The sequence below is a fragment of the Artemia franciscana genome, chromosome 6, assembly GCF_032884065.1.
Source record: "Artemia franciscana chromosome 6, ASM3288406v1, whole genome shotgun sequence".
In the NCBI taxonomy this organism is placed as follows: domain Eukaryota; kingdom Metazoa; phylum Arthropoda; class Branchiopoda; order Anostraca; family Artemiidae; genus Artemia; species Artemia franciscana.
In genome coordinates, this window is record NC_088868.1 from 26,500,800 (window position 1) to 26,521,711 (window position 20,912).

At 33.3% G+C, this 20,912-nt stretch overlaps 2 protein-coding genes across 3 annotated transcripts in view; one reads left to right on the forward strand and one right to left on the reverse strand.

Annotated features, from left to right (window-relative positions):
- Nucleotides 1-20,912, reverse strand: part of LOC136027851 (uncharacterized) — a 132,086-nt gene that overhangs the window by 83,488 nt on the left and 27,686 nt on the right. The window lies entirely within an intron of this gene.
- On the forward strand, nucleotides 2,830-19,823 carry LOC136028249 (uncharacterized). Of its 2 annotated transcripts, XM_065705978.1 has the most exons (4): nucleotides 2,830-5,368; nucleotides 8,761-8,891; nucleotides 12,634-12,781; nucleotides 17,795-19,823. In XM_065705978.1, exon 1 carries the CDS (start codon nucleotides 2,929-2,931, stop codon nucleotides 4,993-4,995), a length of 2,067 nt encoding a protein of 688 aa, XP_065562050.1. In that variant the 5' UTR covers nucleotides 2,830-2,928; the 3' UTR covers nucleotides 4,996-5,368; nucleotides 8,761-8,891; nucleotides 12,634-12,781; nucleotides 17,795-19,823. The 2 variants fall into 2 exon arrangements, with proteins under 2 accessions (XP_065562050.1, XP_065562051.1); XM_065705979.1 differs by lacking the exon at nucleotides 8,761-8,891.

Below are 20,912 nucleotides of genomic sequence, written 5' to 3' on the forward strand. Positions count from 1 at the left end.
ATAATGATTTCTGTTCGTTTTAAGGTTTGATGCTGCTCCTTAATTTTAGTTAAAAAAAATTGTTTTTTTTAATCTCTGATCATTTTTAAATAATACAGAGAAATCCAACTTCCTCTCGATGAAAAATTCCGAAACCTGTTTATTACACCTCACTTACTGAAGTTTACGATGTGTAAAACTTGAGAACTAACCAGTTGTTCACCGGTGGGTAAACACCAGAAGGGTGGGGGGGGTAAAATTATATTGTGAGCAGGGGGAGGGGTGGATTTCCCAGCCTGATTTGAAAAATAATCAAACACGGAATTGAAAATATTTTTTCAAACTGAAAGTAAGTAGCAACATTAAAACTTACAATTGATAGAAATTATACAGTATATGGAGAGAGTAACACCTTCCTCAACTCTCACCGGCTACGCTACATTCTTTTTTTTTTAGTTTTTTAAATTGCTTCTTATTCCAACTAAATGGTCTTTGTGTTTCATGAGCCATTCTTAAGGAATTGAGGTAAAAAATCAAACTTCGGTGTAAAGAGCGAGGGTTGAAAAATACGAACAAAATTGTTTCAGTTTTAGTTTTAAATTTTCTCCTTACTTTTAGTCGAAAAAGAATTTCTTTTTTTACTTAATATTAGAAAAGTCTTACTCAATAAATACCTTCGACACACACTAATATCCAAAACATAACTGTCCTTGTTTGTTTCTTCATGCTGTGAATCCCAAGAGTCAAAATCACTGCTTAGGTGAGACATTTTATTTTGACAATGACGGTGTTGAGAGTTTCTGCTTTTGTGTTTTTTCATGATAATAGAAAACTTAACTTCTAATTGTATTATCTGTTTTAGTCTTTTACGGACAAATTTTGAAATGGGAGAAATCGTACAGCCTAAAAAATAAAAATAAGAAGAGAAATATTAGGCTGACATGAAAAATTGTTAATAAAAATGCGTAAAAGATGGAAATAAAAATATTGAAATACCCTGCTAAGTAGTATCCAAAAACTAAAATCTTTATTTATCATTCAAGAAAATTGCTTACATTTAACATAATTTACATTACTTCTATTTCTATTTACATTTCTATTTACAAGGGTTGATTTTGTCTGAGAGAAAAATATTCCTATGATAATTCAAATGAGCGAAAAAAATTTCTGCTAAGACGTAGTACAAGCAATAGCAGAGCAGAGCTTGTGTTTGATTAAAAATTTCCTCAGGAGAGTTCATATGAAAAATTGATCATGGCTTCCCTTCTTAGGTCCATTGTACAGAAAAAATAAGCTGTAAAATAATAATGTAGACTCCAAAGTCGTTGTTCCATTAACAATCTAAATCATGTTTAGGGATCGTAATTGATGATCGGTTATATATTTGCCAAATTTGCTTTGAAAAAAGATTGATGATTTTGATTGAGTGTTTGCTGGTCCATTTAAGGGAAATAAATTTCGCTGGCTCGGAGTTTGTAGTTTTGCAATCCAGTTTTATAAATTTCTTTCTTTCACTGAGAATCCTAAATCTTCTTTGAACGATATCGCTTATTAGTAGAAAGAAGTTCTTATCAAAAACTAATAGTGTTTTCCCCTGGCAGTCCCGGATCAAATAGGTTTAGGGCCCAATTGGATTTTTCTTTTGCTGGTCTCTTTCTATTTATTATGTTTTAAATAGAACATACCTGTACATTATTTGGCATATGTAAGCTAGTTCCCATCCGTAGTGCAAATTCTCTCTAATATACAATTATCATGTTTAAATTCGATAATTTTGTCTGGGTCTTTTACGGGTATCCGTTATAAATACTATGCATATATATACTATGTATATATATACTATATATATATATATATATATATATATATATATATATATATATATATATATATATATATATATATATATATATATACTACGCAATAACAAACATATTAACAAATTTCACCCAGCAATTCAAACTTAAAATAAATATATCTTAAATTAGTTAAATAGTTCATAATATCTCCCTTATCGTCAAGAAAAATTCGCTTTAAACTTTAAAGTCTTTTTTTTTGTTTGTTTTGATGGTAACGCTGGGCTTGATTGGGCCCAATAGCTTTAATTGTCCTTTATATGGCCCTTTCCATTGACAAAACAAATTATTAAAATGAAATGTCAAGACAAATTCAGCAATCGAAATTTGTTCCGTTTACGGCAATAGCCCGGCATTGGGATTCTGATAAGGATCTCATTGATAAATTTTCTTCTATCCAATTAATACAGAGGAATCTTAAATTTCATTTAGTACAAAACTATCTTTGATTTAGTATCTATTTAATAACATAAGGGTATTTGTATAGTTTTTTGTTCTGGGTGAATATGGGCCTCTGACCTATTTTCTCGTGTGTATTTATATTTAGTAATATGGATTTTTTTTTCTATTTATTTATGGATCCTGGGCTAGCTACTACTTTCATATTATTGTTGTGTTATTGTATCTTTGCTGTCCTGTTTATCTTCGTATTTTAGTGTTATTTTATCTTTGTCTTGGCCTAGTTTTTCGAGCTTGTCTCCCCATGGGAATATGTCAAATATATACATTTATATGTGAATAATTTAATGATTGAACTTGAACTAGAAAAATCTTCATTTCGAGCATAGTTGTCAAATTCAAAATCTAGATTATGAGCTTATAATCCCCGTTGTTTGTGGAACAGTATTGTTGACGAAACCGCAAACTTACAATCGAGATTACAATTTTGCAATTCTATTTGTCACTGCAATCTGTCATAAATTAAATTTTTCTATAGATGTCTCTTATTAAGCAACTTTTTCAAAGAGCTAATTGCATTTTTTTTTCCCCAGCTTTAAAACCTTCTTATTCATCTAATGATCTCAAGTCTTACCGTCCTATATCAGTATTACCTTCCTTTAGTAAAGTTCTGGAAAGGCTTGTCTTATCAAGAATGGAGTGGTTTTCTGAAGTCAACAATCTCTTTCCTAGTGAACAAACAGGTTTCAGAAAAGGACATAGCTCTTTAGATAACATTACCCGGCTAGAAATTGATGTTTGTAACTCTCTCAAAAAAAGACATGTCACAATGGCTGTTCTGTTTGACTGGTCGAATGCCTATGGAAATGTAGTCCATAATAAATTATTGGAAACCCTAATAAATCTTGACTTCCCGTATCCTTTTATAAGTTTTATAAGGTCTTTTCTAACTGATAGATATTTTTACGTTCAAGTAAATCAGTCTAGAAGTGAGCAATGCCCCATTACGAGAGGACTTCCTCAAGGTGCAATATTGAGTCCTCTTCTATTCAACTTGTATGTTTCTGAATTTCAAGTATCTCATGCATCATTTGGCCTTTATGCAGATGATTTGATCATTTGGAAGTCAGGAAGGGATATTAGCCTTCTTCAAAGCCTTATTCAACATGATATAAGTCTAGTCCAGAGATTCTCTTTAGCATTTGGCTTCCCTATATCAATCAGTAAAACTAAAGCCATTATATTTACTAATGGTACTCTAGATCCTCCTAATCCTCTGACAATTTTCTCAAGGGAGATCCCATATTGCAATTCAGTGAAGTTACTTGGTTTATTAATGGATTCTAAAATGCAGTGGCATGAACATATTAATTCTTTGAAATCTCTGATTATTCAGAGACTTTGTATTCTAAAAAGACTTGCTGGAAGTAAGTGGGGATGTCACCCAAAGATTATTTTGGATTTTTACAAATTATATATTCGTTCAAATATAGAATATGGGATTCAAATATTTTCAGCTCGTCCCCCATCCTCATTCAAAATCCTTGAATCTTTACAAAATTCTGCTATTCAAATAGCTTTGGGTGTGCATAAGCATACTCCTCTGTCAAAGTTAAGAACACTGTCAGGATTGGTGTCCCTAAGTGAAAGAGTATCTAGTCTAAGGATAAAGTATTTATCGCAAATCCAGGCTTATGGAGCCAAGCATGCTGTATATGCACATACCTTTGCTGAGAAGTCAGCCTGTCCCAATGCCCATTCATCATGGAATCAGTTTCAACTGGAGGTCCCAAACTGGAATCAACATTCGCTTCATGCATATCCCTTTACTGAGTCCCCCCCATGGGAAATGAGTCCTCCAAGCTGTCAAGTAGAACTTATCTATATTAGTAAAGATTTGATTCCTAATTATGAGATCAAGACTATTTTGGCTGAACATATCTCTAAGGCTTACCCCAACTATAGAAAAATATATACTGATGGATCCGTCCAGAGGGAAAGAGCTGGAGCAGGAGCATGTATCCCATCCCTGAATTTGAATATTTATTCTCCTCTCCCATTGGGATCTTCTATCCTGTCTGCTGAATTATGTGCCATCCGCCTGGCCTTGGATGCTCTTATAAATTATAACATTGAATCTGAAAATATACTCTGTCTCTCTGACTCTAAATCAGCATTACTACTGATCCAAAATATTAATAGAATTGCTAATGACAAAGATTTATATAATATTAGAAGACAGCTTCTTAATCTTAAGATCAAGGAAAATGAAGTTTATTTTCAACATGTTCCTAGTCATAAAGGTATAAAATATAATGATATGGCTGATTCTCTAGCAGCAAAGGCTTCCATGTTATCTCCTAGTCCTTCCTCTGACCTCAATTCACGAGATATTATCAGGCAAAGATCCAAAGTTAATCACAGTACATTAATGTTATCTCCATTTCATACAAGATTAAATACAGTGCTATATTACCGACTGAAATCAGGTTCCCTACTTCTAAATAGCTTGTTATTTAATTGGAAGCTACATCATTCCCCTTTATGCCGAATCTGCTTTTCAACAGAGGAAACAATCCAGCATATTTTAATTGATTGCCAGGCTCAGAGTGAGGAGACTGTTGCTCTTAAGCGTTTCTGCTCCTTGGCTAAGATTCCAAATACTTATACAGCTATCCTGGAGTCTAACCTGCCATGGGAAATTGATCGTAAGATATTTAAGGCAGCAATTGATACCTTAAAGAAGAGAAATATTGTTTAATAAGGATTAAAGCTTGAAGAAGTCAATTTTTAATGGGACGCGATTTATCCATAGTTTTTGATTGTGCAGAAGAGAGCGGGAATGAGTAGGAAGAGCCGTATTGGTACCGGCCGGCCTAGTGCCTTAAACTGCTGGGGACAGGTAGCTCAGGTACTCGCACTTCCCACAATCAATAACAGTGTATTATTGTTCATAATCGTATATATCCATTGTTCGCAGACTGGAGCAGAATAGCGCTTCCAGTAGCTAGTTTTTCTGAAGAAGAAGTCAAAGAGGTGAAAGGACTTGTTGTTAATACCTCCCTACAATTTTTGGAACTGGAACTTTTAATAAGAAAAACTCCAGATGACTTCTTGAAATATACTGTCTAAGGGTATGTCTAACATTATGAATGAAATTTTGAACATATTGAGTTTCAGTTTAGTTTTATCTCCATAATGAAGACACTATAAAATTGCGGAAACTAAAGTATACTAAAACATTTAGGCTAGCCTACTTGTATTAGCTTATTCCTTAACTCAGACCATCAAACATTAGTAACCACCCCCTTAATGGTCATATATATGTATAACCCACATTATATTATCAGTAAATTTGTAATATTGTACCTCTTTTACCTGCCATTGGTTTACTGTTTGTCATTAAATTAATATAAAAAAAAACTTTCCAAAAAATAAATTTTTCAAAGACAAGTGAAAGCCATATTAGACTTAAAGATCAGCAGATACAATAATTATTAAAACTCTTGTCTAGCCACTTTTTGCTATCTTAGAAAGGGCTTAGGTAAGGAAAATAAAACTTTCAGGGATAGTTTTACAGACTAAAATATGTCCAGGGGGATATCCACCCTTTGAAAAATAGAAAAAAATAGCATATAAGCATATTTAAAAAGGTACTATCCAATCTCCTTATGAATACAAAGATTTTTGCCCATCCCTATAGCAACAATCACATTTCTCAACTATCCTAGTTGACAAGAAAATTTGCCCCAGAAAACCATTCCTTTTCTAACTAATTGACAAAAATTTCTCCCCAGCAACACTTTCTTTCCAAAGTTTTCCAAGGGGCTAGTGAAATTTTTCCAAAATTTTCTTTCCAACACTTTCTTTGGGGCAATATTGCCCCAGAAACACTTCTATTAACCATCTAGTTAGTGAGTAAATTTTTCCCAGAAAAATTTTTATTAACTAACTAGCTGATGAAAAACTTTGCTGCAGAAAACACATCCTTTTCCAACTAGCTGAAAAAAGTCATTGACCCAGAAACAATTTTGTTAACCATCTATTTTACAAACAATATTGCCCCAGAAACTCTTCTGTAAACCATCTAGTTGGTCCAGAAAAATGTTTATTAACCAAAAAGCTGATGAGAAACTTTGCCCTAGAAAGAATTTCATTTTCCAACAGTGTTTTCCTAAACTTCTTCTGAGAAACCTCATGCCAATGCTGCAACTTGGAGAATGTCCAAAAGCTTATTTCACTTGGAATGCCACATCTAGATACATCATTAATGCTGAATTTTCTGTCCAAAAGTATTCTTGTTTTTTCTTTAAACTTCAGGAAGAGTTATCTTGTTGTGAATGCAATTTAAGGTAAAGTTGCAGTTTTGTTGATCTCTCTGAAACATTTGCATTTGACATTTGGGAAAAAGGATTAACCTACCCAGTTGAAAGGAATACTTGACTTCCTGAGTTTCTGGGACAGTATTGTTTGTAAAATAGATGGTTAACAGAATTGTTTCTGTGGCAACCACTTTTTTCAACTAGTTGGAAAAGGAAATGTTTTCTGGAGCAAGTTTTTTCATCAGCTAGTTGGTTAATAAAATTTTTTCTGGGGAAAAGTTACTTGCCAACTAGATGATTTAATAGAAGTGCTTCTGGGGCATTGTTTGTTTCTACCTAGTTGGAAAGAAAGTCTTGCTGGGGAGAAATTACTTGTCAACTAGTTGGAAAAAGAAAAGTTTTTTGGACAAATTTTCTTGTCAACTAGTTGACAAATTTGATTATTGCTACAGGAAATCCATCTATTTAAAAGATTTCAAGAAGATTTGGATTTCAATCAGGGTTGTTTATAGGATATAAATCAAAATAAAAGATTTCAGCTCTCATTTAAAGATCATTGAAGGGACTTGTAACCTAATGAGAGAACAAAAGTTCCAGGAATGAATTCATTACCTAAATTATGCATTTGGATAGTATTTTCAAATTCTCCTTTCTAATTTCATGGGCTCAAATTCCATTAAAGTTTTGATTAAGTGTCTTTCTCTACTCTAGGCTTAGAAAACATAGGCCAAATGGATGTCCCCAGTGCTCAGGCAATACCAAACAATACAGCTGCATCAATTAGTTTAATTAAAATGTATCTTTTACAAGCATTGATAGTAAGGTCATATCCTAGTTAAGATGAATATAGTTTTAAATAGTCAGGATCAGCTCATGGGAACTTCATGGCAGCTGACTGCAAACTTGAAAAACTGTTTTTTCAAGGATTAAACTAAAACCAAATATTTGTGATTAGACTCCAGTGTTGACAATCAATGCATTTAAAATTGCTAGTTTTGTATATGGTTAAAGTATTTAAGGTAATTATATACTTATTAAGGAAATTTAGACAAATGTAGTAGTGAAACAATTCACTTCCTAGGTGGTAAAGTATAAGATTTTATAGTGATTTAGCTGTTAAAGCAATGATTAGTAGAACAGCTTCTGGGTATTTTACCTTATGCCAGAATTTTTATCCATATTAGGATTTTATTTTTCAAATGGGACACAATTTTTCAAGTTTTTAAAAACTTTTTTAATCAAAATTTAGCAAATATAGGACTCTCAGAACAATTATCTTGGGCCTTGTCTGTTCTCTTGATCTTTTGCTGAAATTTTCTTTTTCTGCACAATGCAAAGTTTATGCAAGTTTACCAAATATGGGCACCCTAAAGAGAGAGAAAGAGTTGAAAGTAGCCCAGATGCTTCAAAAGATTTTTCCAGAACATAGTTTAAGCTCTGGAAACATTTCCCCAAATTTTGTTTGCTGAGCAAAACTACATTCAAGATAACAAAAAGCCAATAGATAGCCAATAGAATCTTATTACATGCATACTAAAGAAGATGAGAGATACTCATCTCTTATGCTTTCTTGTAAAATTGCTTTGCTTCATGTGGTATTTTTGTGACATATTTTCGAAGGTCAGTCAAATCCTGCTTCCATGACCTAGCACAGACAATAATCCTGCTTATATGACCTAAAGAAATTCCTGGTGAAATTCTCAAGATTTCAAAACTTCGTTTTGTTTGAGTTTTATTGCAATACATACATCAAACAAATTTGTTTTTTGTGATGATTCATCTTTGGGCTATCCTTCAGTTTTCAAAATGTAATCTTAATTAAAAACATTTATATTTGCTCATTAACTACACTTGTTGTAGTGTAAGTAAGCAGCAACTTATGCTAATATTAATTGTATCCTTGAAAAAGGGAGTTTAATAACAACGGATACATATAAAGAGAACAATTTTTTGTGGAGGTTTATGTTTAGAGTAATATTGGGTATTTTATGAAACTGTTGATCAGTAAAATACTTATTTTACCCAAAACTACATTTTTTTTGCACTCATTTCAGTAAAGCAATATAAAACTTTAGCATAATGGCAGGCTGCCAAGGGGGACGCAGCCTTCCTCATGAAGTAATAATTCCCGGCCAATTTAAGTTTTTATATTGCCCTTTACTTTTGTTTGAAAAGAAAGTTTTATTTTTTAATTGAAATTGCAGATTTTCATCTTGTGGTTACAGACAAAATGCCAACAGAGCCAGCTTACTTACACTACATTGACTTACTTGTTTTCTTGCACATTTATTGGTTGGTTTAATTTCCAAGCTATCTTTGTCATAGATGTAATTTGGTGAGTTATAAGGAATTTACTTTGTTTCCTACTGATGATTTTCTTTTATTTTTTTTACTGTCATCAGCTGTGACAGGGAAAGCAGGTGGTTTCAAAGCTGGTAAATCAGCTGAAGCAGCCCCTAGTGGATATCCTGATAGGGGTAACTTTAATAATGTTAGATTATTGCTCTTTGGATTATTCTGCTTGTTTAGTTAGTGTAGACTTGTTTGAATGTATTTAATTTTCAAGACCTATTTTAGATTATTCTTTTCCTTGCCGAGGCAAAGGCTCTTTAAGCAGGTAACGCGGAAGTCTTATAAGACTCCCATGCATGCATATTCAGGCCTGGCCATGGATTTGATTAAGGCAGGACGCATTCTCAAGAAATCTTCCTATACCTCCCATGTTAAGCATTAGGAGTTTGCCTGACGTTCCTGAATTAGTTATTTTGGCGGTTTTCATGTCAACAGAAATAAAAAATCTGGTGAATATTTTGATCAAATCAAATCTTAAAACCGCCAGTTATTTTTTTTTTCTATAATTATAAAACCTGTTTTGGGTTTGCATTCTAGATTGCTGTACTTGACACTGTTGTTGTGGAGTATCAAAAAATAGAGTAAAAAATTTTTTATTCAACAATCAGAAACTTATTTCTATAATATATACTTCCTGGCTGCATTCCCTTCAAATACTTTACATATTTGTGTTCTGAAGGCGAAAATTCCCCTGAAAAGACTAGATCCAGCTGTAATCGGTGCGTGTGAGAATGCATAAATTATCCTAAGGGACTAATCACTTGGCTTGTTCAGGAGCGATTCATTTAAGTATTAGTTAGTTGTACTCTGTTTAAACAGAGTCTAGAGAATAAGTAGGGTGCAAACATCAAACTGCCGGTTCATAAATACATATAAAAAATTATATTGTATAAATAATTACAAGAAAAATTGCTAAGGATTGCCTGCGCCTAATCGTAATTTTGAGTGAGAAATCCCTTAAGTTCAACCTTCTTGTGTTTGTTTAGTTGAAGCGACAAAGAAAACTGATACCTTTGTATTTAACTGAGTTGACGCCTAAGAAAAAGAATTTACTAGGGAATAAAATTCTTGGACTTCGGCTAGGCCTTAAGTAAGGAAGTTCAGCCAGCCTTGCATATATGCACCGCTCTTAAGCCCAAATGGTAAACGTAACTCAAAAGAGTTTTCCTTATATGTAGGATTAAAAATCTTTGACATAGAGATAAAGAATATATAACTTAGATGCTTAACTGCAACATATTGTAGCCAAGCACTCAATTTTACACCAGAAGGGGATCAGTCGGAAGTTTCTGTCAATTAAGGATTATATTCTTCTAATTCTGTGGTACAGCTGCTCAGTTTATTGGATCGAAAAAAATTTGAATGAAAGTTGAATTTTAGTAACTTTAAATCAATATCTTGAATCAAATTTATTGTCAAACATTTAATTTTTATTAACATTTAAATTAATTTTCTTGGTGATGTTGTGTACTGGTGTCAGTGGCACCAGTTATCATTATTAATATTTTATCAAGGTGCTAAAGATTGCTCTCTGTTAGTCTCTATAATTTTCGCTGCTGTCTAACATCAAAGTTGAATGTAGCGTATTTCCAGAAAGTTCATTCACTCACTCTCTTCTGACGCTATCTCTTCTTGTTCCATCGTTTGCGAACGACAACAGAGACGCGTAGCTCCTTCTCTAGATTTTGTGTCTGGCACTGCAAATTTATCTGTAGTTGTCTCCTTGAGGTGGTTATTCTGTCAAATCCTGTTCAATAAAATGATTGCAATTCATTTTTGTAATATTTTAGCGTTGAATAGGTAATTGCATTTATTGAATTGCTACCCATAGCGCTTAAGAAACCTAGGGAAAACCTAGGCCTATGAAATTAATTATTTGTTTTTGTGCGCCAGAGGTCAATAAGCTCCAGTTCGTTCGTTTCTCGATAGAAAACTTTTGTATATTTATCTGTCTGGCAAAATTAAAAATCTTCCTCTTAGGAACTTTCTTTAGGTCCTTTCTTAAGATTGCTATAAACTAGTAAGATTTTAAATATAATGTTTTCCATTAGAATAGGTGCAGTATAGGCGTATAGAAAGGAAAAGCTAGATTATTTGACTATAGATAGATAGATAAGTGTATTTTAAAGCCATATATACAGCCATGAACACAGTACAATAGCATGAATGAAAGGTGCAAATAACATAACTTCGACCAGCGATCATTATAAAACGCTTAAATGAAAAACTGTATCAACCCAATACTAGCACTTAATACTTAAAAAGGTCCTTGAAAAGAACACTTAACACTCGGAAAAAGACATAAATAAAACATTGCAATTACTTTATACTGAGATTTGTTTATTTTTATATATAAATATTTTTTAATTTAACAAAATTTCCCAATGCCTTGCTACTCTACAAATAAACTGAGGCGATATACTATTCAAGACTCCTGGAAGTATTAACTCTGCAATCAACTGTAATAAGCTATATTGAATGGAGATAAAGCCATCTATCATTTTTCAAGGCAAATACTGAGTAGATAAATAAATAGTGACTTCCAATAAACAACGAATTCAAACCTGAAATGAACCAAAGCTGCCAGCAAAGAAAATGATGTTGCTGCTAGTGGCGGTTGTGGCTGCTTGCGTACTAATGGCTAGTATGACTAGCTCTTTACGCTAAAGTTTGACTCTTTCTCACAGCTCCACTTTTTAAAACAGTGAAAACTTCAGCGTAAAGAGCGAGGCGCTGAGGAGGGGACAACCCTTTTCATATACGGAAAAATTCCTGTTCGTTTTAAGTTTTAACGTCGCTCCTTACTTGCAGTTAAAAAAAACTTATTTTTTTTATATTTAAAATAGCAGTGGCATAGTGGAAGCTCATAATGTTCTTTATGATCCCTATGGTCGTTTATGTTCGTTATGTTCTTGTGCTACGAAATATTCTAAAAAAGAACTTAAGACGGTTGGATTTTCTTGATATTTAAAGCAAATGTGGCTCTAGTCCTGGGCAGGGGGTATCTTCTCCTGCCCTTCGTACCGCAGTCTTTCTTTTATCCGACATTAAGTTTCCTTTCTTTTATATTTTAACATTCCTGTGATATACCCTGCCCCTCCTTTCCCGAGATTACGAAGCCTGAAACTGTCACTGATTTGAACCATTCTGTAGTGACATTCACTGTCACTTGCACCATTCTGTAGAATTATCGCAAAAGTCACATTTTGGTTTTAATGGTGGAATTTACTACGTAGTTATTTGAATATCTTTAAATGTTACAGTTAGCCAACTACTTTACTGTGAAGTTATTCTGCTGTTCTAGAATAACATCTTTGTGGCCCATTTCTATAAGTATTTGCATCATTTTCCCGTAAAATTTGACATTTCTTTTTTTTCACTTTTTCTGTTCTTAAGGAGTTTCAACTATCTTTTTGAAGTTAGAGGGCATTTCGTAAATTTGTCTTTTTAGGCAAATTTTCCTTTTAAAAAATTACGTAAATTTTAGTTTATAAAGTAAAATTGGACCTGTTTTTAAGCTATAAAAAACTCAACTATCAACTGTTCCAACTACAGAAATATTAGACCTTTGTCCCTTTTACTGGGATTTTTTTTTTTAGGAAGGAAGACCTTTAGAGTGGTCTTGTGAAGGGAGCATTTTGAATCAAGTTCTTTTGAAAATAAATTCTTTCAATATATGTTTCGCTCTTTCAATATTCATTAATCTATTATTTAATATATTCCAGCATTCATATCAAGCTTTTCATTCCAACATTTAAGCGCAACAGATGACCCAGATTGGACCCTTCTACCAGTTGGTGCTGTCTGTCAACACCCTAAGAAAGGTGATGGGCTTGGATATTGGTCTGATCTGATCATTTCATCTGCAGATAAGTAAGTGTCTTCACCCAGTCTATTGGGTCTTTTATTGCCTACACAACCTTTTGCCTCCTAAAATCTTAAGCCTGATGGCAAGGTCAGGCGATACAGTAAGCATGCACTTAGTTTAATTTTTGCCATGAACCTTGTGACTGATATAATGCACAAGTCCTTGGCTTAATTATTTACAAGTTGGTATATCCCTGGTTCTCATGTACAGAATGACTGTGAATAAGCCTTTGATTTTGGCACTTACCGAGCCTCATCTATTTCAGATAAATAGCCAAAATAGGTCTGGGAATAGCCAAAGTAGACCAAATCTCGCCACTGCTCTGGAAATATCAGGGGGGCTTGGTGCCCCCTAAGAATTTTTGTAGCCCAATTCCTTTTTTCGGTTTTTTACTCATTTTTGTTAAATAATTTGTCAATTTGGTTAATTATTGGCGTCCTTGTCACATTGGGTCCCCCCAAGATTTTGCTCTATACCCACCCCTAACCTAATACATTTTTTATGTAAAATGGCTCACGGATACAGGAAATATGCGAAAAAGAAACACACAAACAGATATACATATGTAAACCACCAATTGTCAAAATCAAATATATTGACAGGTTTTGAACCCGGGTGACTGCCAATCAAAGTAGTCCATGAGGCGTTATTTCAATGACAAAATGTTTAGACATGGGTGTGAGGCAAAGATCTTGGGAGATATTTAGTGCTAAGAAAATATGCTTCTACGAGACATGTTTTGTTTGAGCAGGGTTGTCACGGGGTTATAACAAAGTAGTATTTTAATACTTTTTAATCAAAGAAGTACTTTTTGAATGTTTTCTACGAAAGTAGCCCTTTTTCAATTCTTTCTATTAAAAGCAGTACTTCTGTTAAAAGCAATGCTTTAAAAAAAATTTAATGTTCAAGAAATCAACTTCCTCATTAGCTAAACTGAAGAAATGGGCTACACAACCCCTTCGATTCCTTGTCCTTATAGATTTAATCGACACTCAAGTAGATTGTTCCTTGGATCCCATCTTCAGGTAATTTCAGAAGAATGTTTTAATTTGAGACAAGAGCTGATATTTCAACAAAAGCAATGAATGAAATAATAGTAGATGTAAAACTAACAGAACAAAATGGATTAGAAAATGAAGACAATATAATTAATTATATCTGTAAGCAAATCAGCTATAAATAAGTAGCCACCTGATTACTGGGAAGACAAGAAGATTAATTAATGCTACCCCCCCAAGTAAAATGTTGTATATTTTTTTTTTCAGTTTGGGTACCCGGCTGACTGACCGTATTTCAAACAGTAGGTTGTACGAAAAGTGTGGCTCAATCCCGCTTTCTGGGGCTTTAATGAAAGAAAGGTTGAGATGGCTAGGCCACGTTCTACAGATGAAGGATGACAGATTACCGAAGATTGTCTTTTTTGGCCAACCGTCTGGGGCTACGCGGAAAGCAGGTCGTCCTTGTCTGGGTTGGGAGGATGTCATAAATAAAGATTTAAAGCAAATGGGAACTTCCTGGGAGGGTGTAAAGAGGGAGGCTTTAAATAGATTAGGTTGGAGGAGGAGCGTGCGTAGCTGTGTTGGCCTCAGGCGGCTTGGTGCTGCAGTGAGTTATTAGTAGTAGTAGTAGTGGCACATACAGAAGTAATTCAAAAGTCCGTCCCTTCCACATAGACTGAATCGGGGCAGCATAACCACCTTCGCAGCAATTGGAGCTTTTATTTATACAAAAGTCATATTAATTATCTCAGGTACTGGAAATTTCCAGTCCCCGTGGTTGTTTTTTTAATCGTTTCTATATATATAAATTTAATGTTCGATTCTCGGAGTCATCTTGCATCTATTGAGATGGTAAGCTTAAAACAGGCAGAATTGGCAGCAGTTGATTCATTGGCTTTGCAGAACGCACTTGATCAGCATCCTGCAATGGGAAGTGAAATCCATATTCTTGATACTCTGGGGCCTCTACCATCGCATCCTAATGTGGTTAGAGCAGCCATGGATAGTGAGGGCTTGCTTTAGTATTATTTGAATATATAATTATTGGTATGGCCAAGAAAACGGTGCGTCTACTTAGCCCTCGTAAGCTAGACAGCCTTGGTGTTTTCTTAGTTTGCTAGATTATCATAGGTTTGCAAGCAAAAAGTAGCCTAGTTGCATAGTAAACCCAGCGATTTGGCAGCCATTTTGAAATGTTCAAGCTTCTTCTTCTTAAGAAAAGCACCTAGAATCTTACGGGCTCCTTTTGGCTTCTAACTGCACTCATTCACATTCATAATACACTGTACAAAATACAACATCCAAATACAATTCAAGACATGGCGCATATTTTGATTGGTTTGTAGAAAGTGCAATAAATACTCGAACTGCCTGTTTCATTGAGGCTTCAGGCCAGTTGGTACCAAACGCAGTTACTTATACTTGGATTATGAAGAAAAAAAACATCATTGTATCTGTGCAAAATTTTTTGTGTTATAGGGAGTAAAAGCTTCGGGGAGGGGGAAGCTTCACGAGGAATTTTTTTATATTGAAATGACTTTGATTTGCGCATCTTACCTTGACTCTTTGCATATATAATCAGTATAAGTTAAATACGTAATTAAATGTAAGGGTAAAGGGCAGCCTTAATCTGTTTTGGATAAACTTTTGTTTGAAGCATGATGTTTAAAAAAAACTCTATCTTCGTCATTGATGTTTTCTTGTTTATGGACTTAGATTACCCAATAAAAAAGAATTACTGTGTAAATTTTTGCAGGGATAGGGTTTTTTTCATGGAGGAGGACTTTTCTACAGGGAGAATGTTCCCCCCAAGGGGAACTTTCGGGCGAATGAATGGTCTGTAGAGTAAAGATTTAATCTTTACGCGCTCCTACTAAGAGTTGTTTCTTATATATGATATGAATGAATGTTGGTTTATCTATGTATTTATGTATGAATTTATGTTGATGATTTTTTTTTCTCTTCTTTTCTGTCTAAGTTGTAGGTAGTCTTCGGGTAATCTTAATAAAAAAAAGTATTTGAAATATTCTGATTTGTTTTGAAGCCATGTTTAGACTATCTTTTAACTGCTTTTAGGCTATGTTTCGATGAGCAATATTTTGCAATATACGATGACAAATTTAAAACTTAAAAAAACTTTTTGGCATGCTGACAAAGATCCGCGTTGCTTTGGTAGCGATCACCTGATTCTCTGCCTTTCGCGGAAGTGCGATGTTGTATGGAAGTGTTGTATGGTGTATGGAATTATTGGGGATTTAATGTAATTGTAGATTCTAACATATTTTCAGTGAGAAAAGTTTCGAAGACTGAAGCTACATTTGGTGAACCATAAGATTCGCAAATAACCCTTTTACTTTTTTCTATAGAAATTAAAAAAGAATCTGCGAATTATTCAGTTTTTTCCTTTGTTGTATATTTTTTCGTATTGCCAGAGTAAAAGGATAAAACAAATCTAATTTTCTAGTCTATTTTATACTTTAAAAAAGGAAAACCCAAGGTACAACGTACTACATTAAATGCGTGTTTATACAATTTTCGTTGGTTTAAAGACAAGGAATTGGACGAACCATTTTTTTGTTGCTCTTTCGTCTAAAAGAACTCGTCTTGTGCGAGGTAGCCTTCGGTCCTATGCTTCTTGCAGTTTCAAATTCGACTCTAATTATCGAAGCTTTGATTTCACCCTTTCCTGCTTCTTAAATAAATCTATATTGATCTGGCTAAATAAAATAGCAAATGGTTCTTAATAGGTACTATTCTTTATCGTTTAATTGGTAATACTGGTAATTGCAGAGAAGCCCCCTTTTATGTGAAAACTACATATATTAATACACCAAAAGCTCAAAACTAAGGAACAAGTGTGGCTACTCTCAATAGAGACTCCCAATGGTATCCTAAATTGCTAACAGAGCAAGACTCCCAATCACGATTTTTTTTTGTCGGTAAAAAAACAAAACAGAAAGCAGTATATTGGGACGATGATCCTTTTTGGGTAAGGTTGCCTTCCTGGATATGAGATCAATGTTATGCTGTTTTTGTGTGGGCACCTGAATGATTTTACTAAGGATTCAATGCTTCTCTCTTTTTAAATGACAATTTCTAACCTTTTACTTTTGTTACGTTAGGTGAGGTACGAGCCCCTTAAAATTGTGAATATCTTACGTACAGTTTCTTGTGTTTCCATAGAATTTTCCTTTGAAGTTGGTCTTACCTGCTCCCATTTTTTCCCTCTATCCCATAAAAAAAACTAACTACTTTGTTGTTGGTTTTTAACTCAAGATAAAGTCTGGTTATGTCAAAGTTTTCATATATCATTTATAAGCATATTAACAGAGCAAAAGCATAAAACCTGGAAAACGAGTTTTGTGCCTTCAAATATATGAAAAAGCATATGAAACCCAATGTTAGGGTCATGGGCTAGTGCCCAAAGTTGGACTTTTCTTGTTGGTAAAATGTAAAATATAGATAATATGGTATTTCTCTGATTAAGTTGCTCTTTTGGAAAAAAAGTCTTCTTTGAAAACTCTTTTGAAAATATCAAATTTTTTTCTTCACAAATAACAATTTTATCTCACTATCTAAATTATTTTCTATTTTTGAATTTTTTCTGTTATCCATTTTTTCCATCTGTAATATATTCCCGTCTTTAATAATGATTGCTTGATGTCTGAAATTAGATGTCAGTTATTGTTTGACTGAACCGTTTAAAATCCATTTTGATTACAAGTTCCTAATACAGTCCACGGGAAAAAAAATTCAAAAATAGAAAATAACTAACTATTTGATTTTATTTGACTAAATTCCAGATGTTTAATTGCATTTTGTGGTCTAGCTGTAGAAGCAGCTGGACAAAAAATGTTTGAGTGAGAAGAAACAGTTGTATTTCCTTCTGAGTATTTTCAAAGCTGTAATCTAGTTTTGGTGAGACTACTCAGTTGTTCTATTATTTAAGGCTAGTAATTAAACTAAAGCAATTAAACCCTAGTAATAAATGCACTATACCGATTTTAACAACTTTTCTAGCTTACTTGCGACAACAGATAGAGAAGGCCTTATTGGATATGGATAAGGACAAAAAATGGGCTGACAAATTTGCAAAGTTCCATGTTTTAAGATACGAAAGCATCAGTTCTCAGATGTTTGAAATTGATAAAGAAATGCGAAAGTTAGTTGCTAATATGACAACAGGAGCTAGATACTGTTAGAAGCAGTCATTGGAGGATTTTATTTTGCTTTTCTCTGTCCTTCTGTGATATCCATTTTTTCTTTGTTCAAATTTGTTTATTACTATGAATATGAAAGAATATTTTGCTTTAGGACATTAGCTAATATGATTTATCTATTCCTTGTAAGACTAAATTAGATCAAGGATTTCAGTTGTATCTTCTATTCCTTCTAATTTACAATGAAGTTTTAATGTCCTAAAAAAGCAAATTTGTCATTAAAAAGAAACATATTTTACTTAAATGGGAATGTGTTCAAAACCCAAGCCCTCCCTCCCATCCACTGTATACATTCCTGAATTTAAATTTAATGTTGACGCAGAGAAATGCTCGGTTCTTTCTTTTTGCTCCACATTTCCAAATCAGACTATCTCTGATTCCTTGAATATGCTAGAAAACATTTATGAATTGAATATTTTCATGTCTTTTTAGATTGTTTGCTGTCTTTTTATTTTTTAGATTCCTGTAATTTATAGTTTGCTATCTAAGGTGTGCTATTAGAAAAATAAACCGAATTTTCGAGAAACAGAACTATTTTTTTATTTGAAGCGGTTATTTTTGGGGATTTCATTAGAAGTTCCCTCATAAATTATAATTATAATTATAATTTCTATTTAAGCTTGGCTGATACTCTTGTCTTGATGTTTATGGAAACTTGGCAACAAAAATACATTTTAGCTTTTGACTTAAATTTGTTTTTCTTAATTTTTTCTTTGCGTATTTGACGGACTCTCAAAAAAGACTTAAGGGCTAATTTACCAAAATAATTAACAGGGCCACAGTATTAAACTTTAGTAAACTATAACTTTAATGAAGTGAAAGTTCTGGCCTTGAGAAGGCATGGGGATTGTGAGTGCTATGCCTAAGTAATTTCTGCTCGTTTGAGTATGGCTCGGTTATTTACTGTAATTTTTATTTGTTTTGGGTTTCATAATTTTGACTCTTTTTTGGTTTAATGGAATTCTTTACTTTTTTTTGAAAACTTATTTTATGTTTTTTTTTAATTAATCCCATACAAAGATAGGATCTTGACCAATGCTTTTCTATAGGTTAAACTTAACACTTAGTTCTTAGTCTGTAAGACTGCGGACTAAAGGGATCTGATAAATTCAAACACCTCCCAATTAAGAATCAAAGATTTAACGTTGTGTCGCCCCATCATCTCCCCTTCCCAAAACATCAATTTCCTTCTCTTGATACTTTGTCTATATTATCTAAAAGTCTGGAAAGTATCACCACAAGTAATTAATTTCCTAAACAAGCCAAGCAAAGGCATCCATAACTACTTCATTATTGTCACCTTTCTTATAAAGGGGATTAATTAATATTTACTTAAAATTACTAGGTGCTTGCACTTATTACAACCATCTTCTATATTGCTAGATTTTAGACTTCTTAATTTCATATCGCACTCACCCTGGAAGGTTCCTCTCAAATTTTCTTCCTAGAGCCTACAGACGTAATAACTTACTTAAGGCAATTACCGTTATTTAATTACAGCTTTATATTAACTCTAGACTCTACTAGATAATGTTCTTTCTTCCTTTCTTTAGAAATAATGTTTTATTATTCTCCTTTAGTTATATGCTAGCTTCAAATGTAATCTATAAATTCCTATTCACTTTTATTTCTCTAAGGTATTTATACTTTTTTATTTGATTGTAACTTTATTTTCATAAACACAAATAAAGATTAATAAATTTTAAACAACAATTATATACATTGTCAAAATGCTGAAACGCTGCTTAAAAATGAAACATTTTCGTAGTATTTGGAAGATTCAACTATGATTTATTGACTGTTTAAGGTCGTCATAAGTCAAGGTAAATTCATCAAAAGTCGGATACCTTCCCTCTTGCCCATTTTGCGCAGGGTTTTAAATTCTTGGCTACACATGCTTTCGATGTAATATTCTTTAAGAATCAGGAGCACATAGGTAGTCGCCATAACTTTATGATCAAGTCTGAATGGGAAGGTTGTTATATAAAATATCCATCCCATAAATGATTGAAGTATGACGTAAACCATTGAATAAGGCCAAATGTTCGAGCAAGTAAACTTCTTCTATTATCATGTACTTCTTGCAGATGAGAATTTTACATTATCACTTACATTATTCCTTATTCATTATTTACATTGGAGATTCATTATTTACATTTACACATAGAATTACACTATTTCCTTCTTCTTCAGGATTAAGGGACAACTTCTCGATTCCCATCATTTTGCACAAATGAACATATCACATATCGAAGTGTGATTAGATACATTACATACTCAAGTGTAAAAATAGTCAAATGATGTAGTCTCTGCCATATTCCCTTTGTATCACCTGAGGGCACAATTAGAATTAAGTGTCTTATATTTTCTAAGTTTATACGCAATGTTTAACTAATAGAATGAATCTATTAACCTAACTTAACAAAATCAAGGGAATATATGCCTACAAGTTTTTAAAACGGCACATCTTCAATATTTCAAAAGCAGTTAAGGAAGGATACCAAGTAGAAACATTCGGAATTGTTGAGGGGAATGTTGAACTATATGCATCCCAGATGTTAATGGGTATAGTTATGACGGAATCTTGAACTAAATCGAAAGACACAATATGCATTTTCGTTGTAAAAACGGCAAGTCTGTTATATCTTCAAAATAGGTAAAGATGGCTACAGGGAAAAAATAAATAATATGTATTATTACTATGTGAATGTTGAATTTTCTAGATATGTATCAGGTAAACAATGGGCAAATTCCATCTAAATCCTTGCGTCGAAAGTCTTTTAGGAGAACGGGACTTATGGAGGTGGAGTTACTAGACCTTTAGATCATTTTGGACTAATTTGGGCTTTAAAATTTGGGTTAGTTCTAAGGGTAGGGGCATCTACAAAGCGAACGAAAGGAGGACCGGTTACACTCGA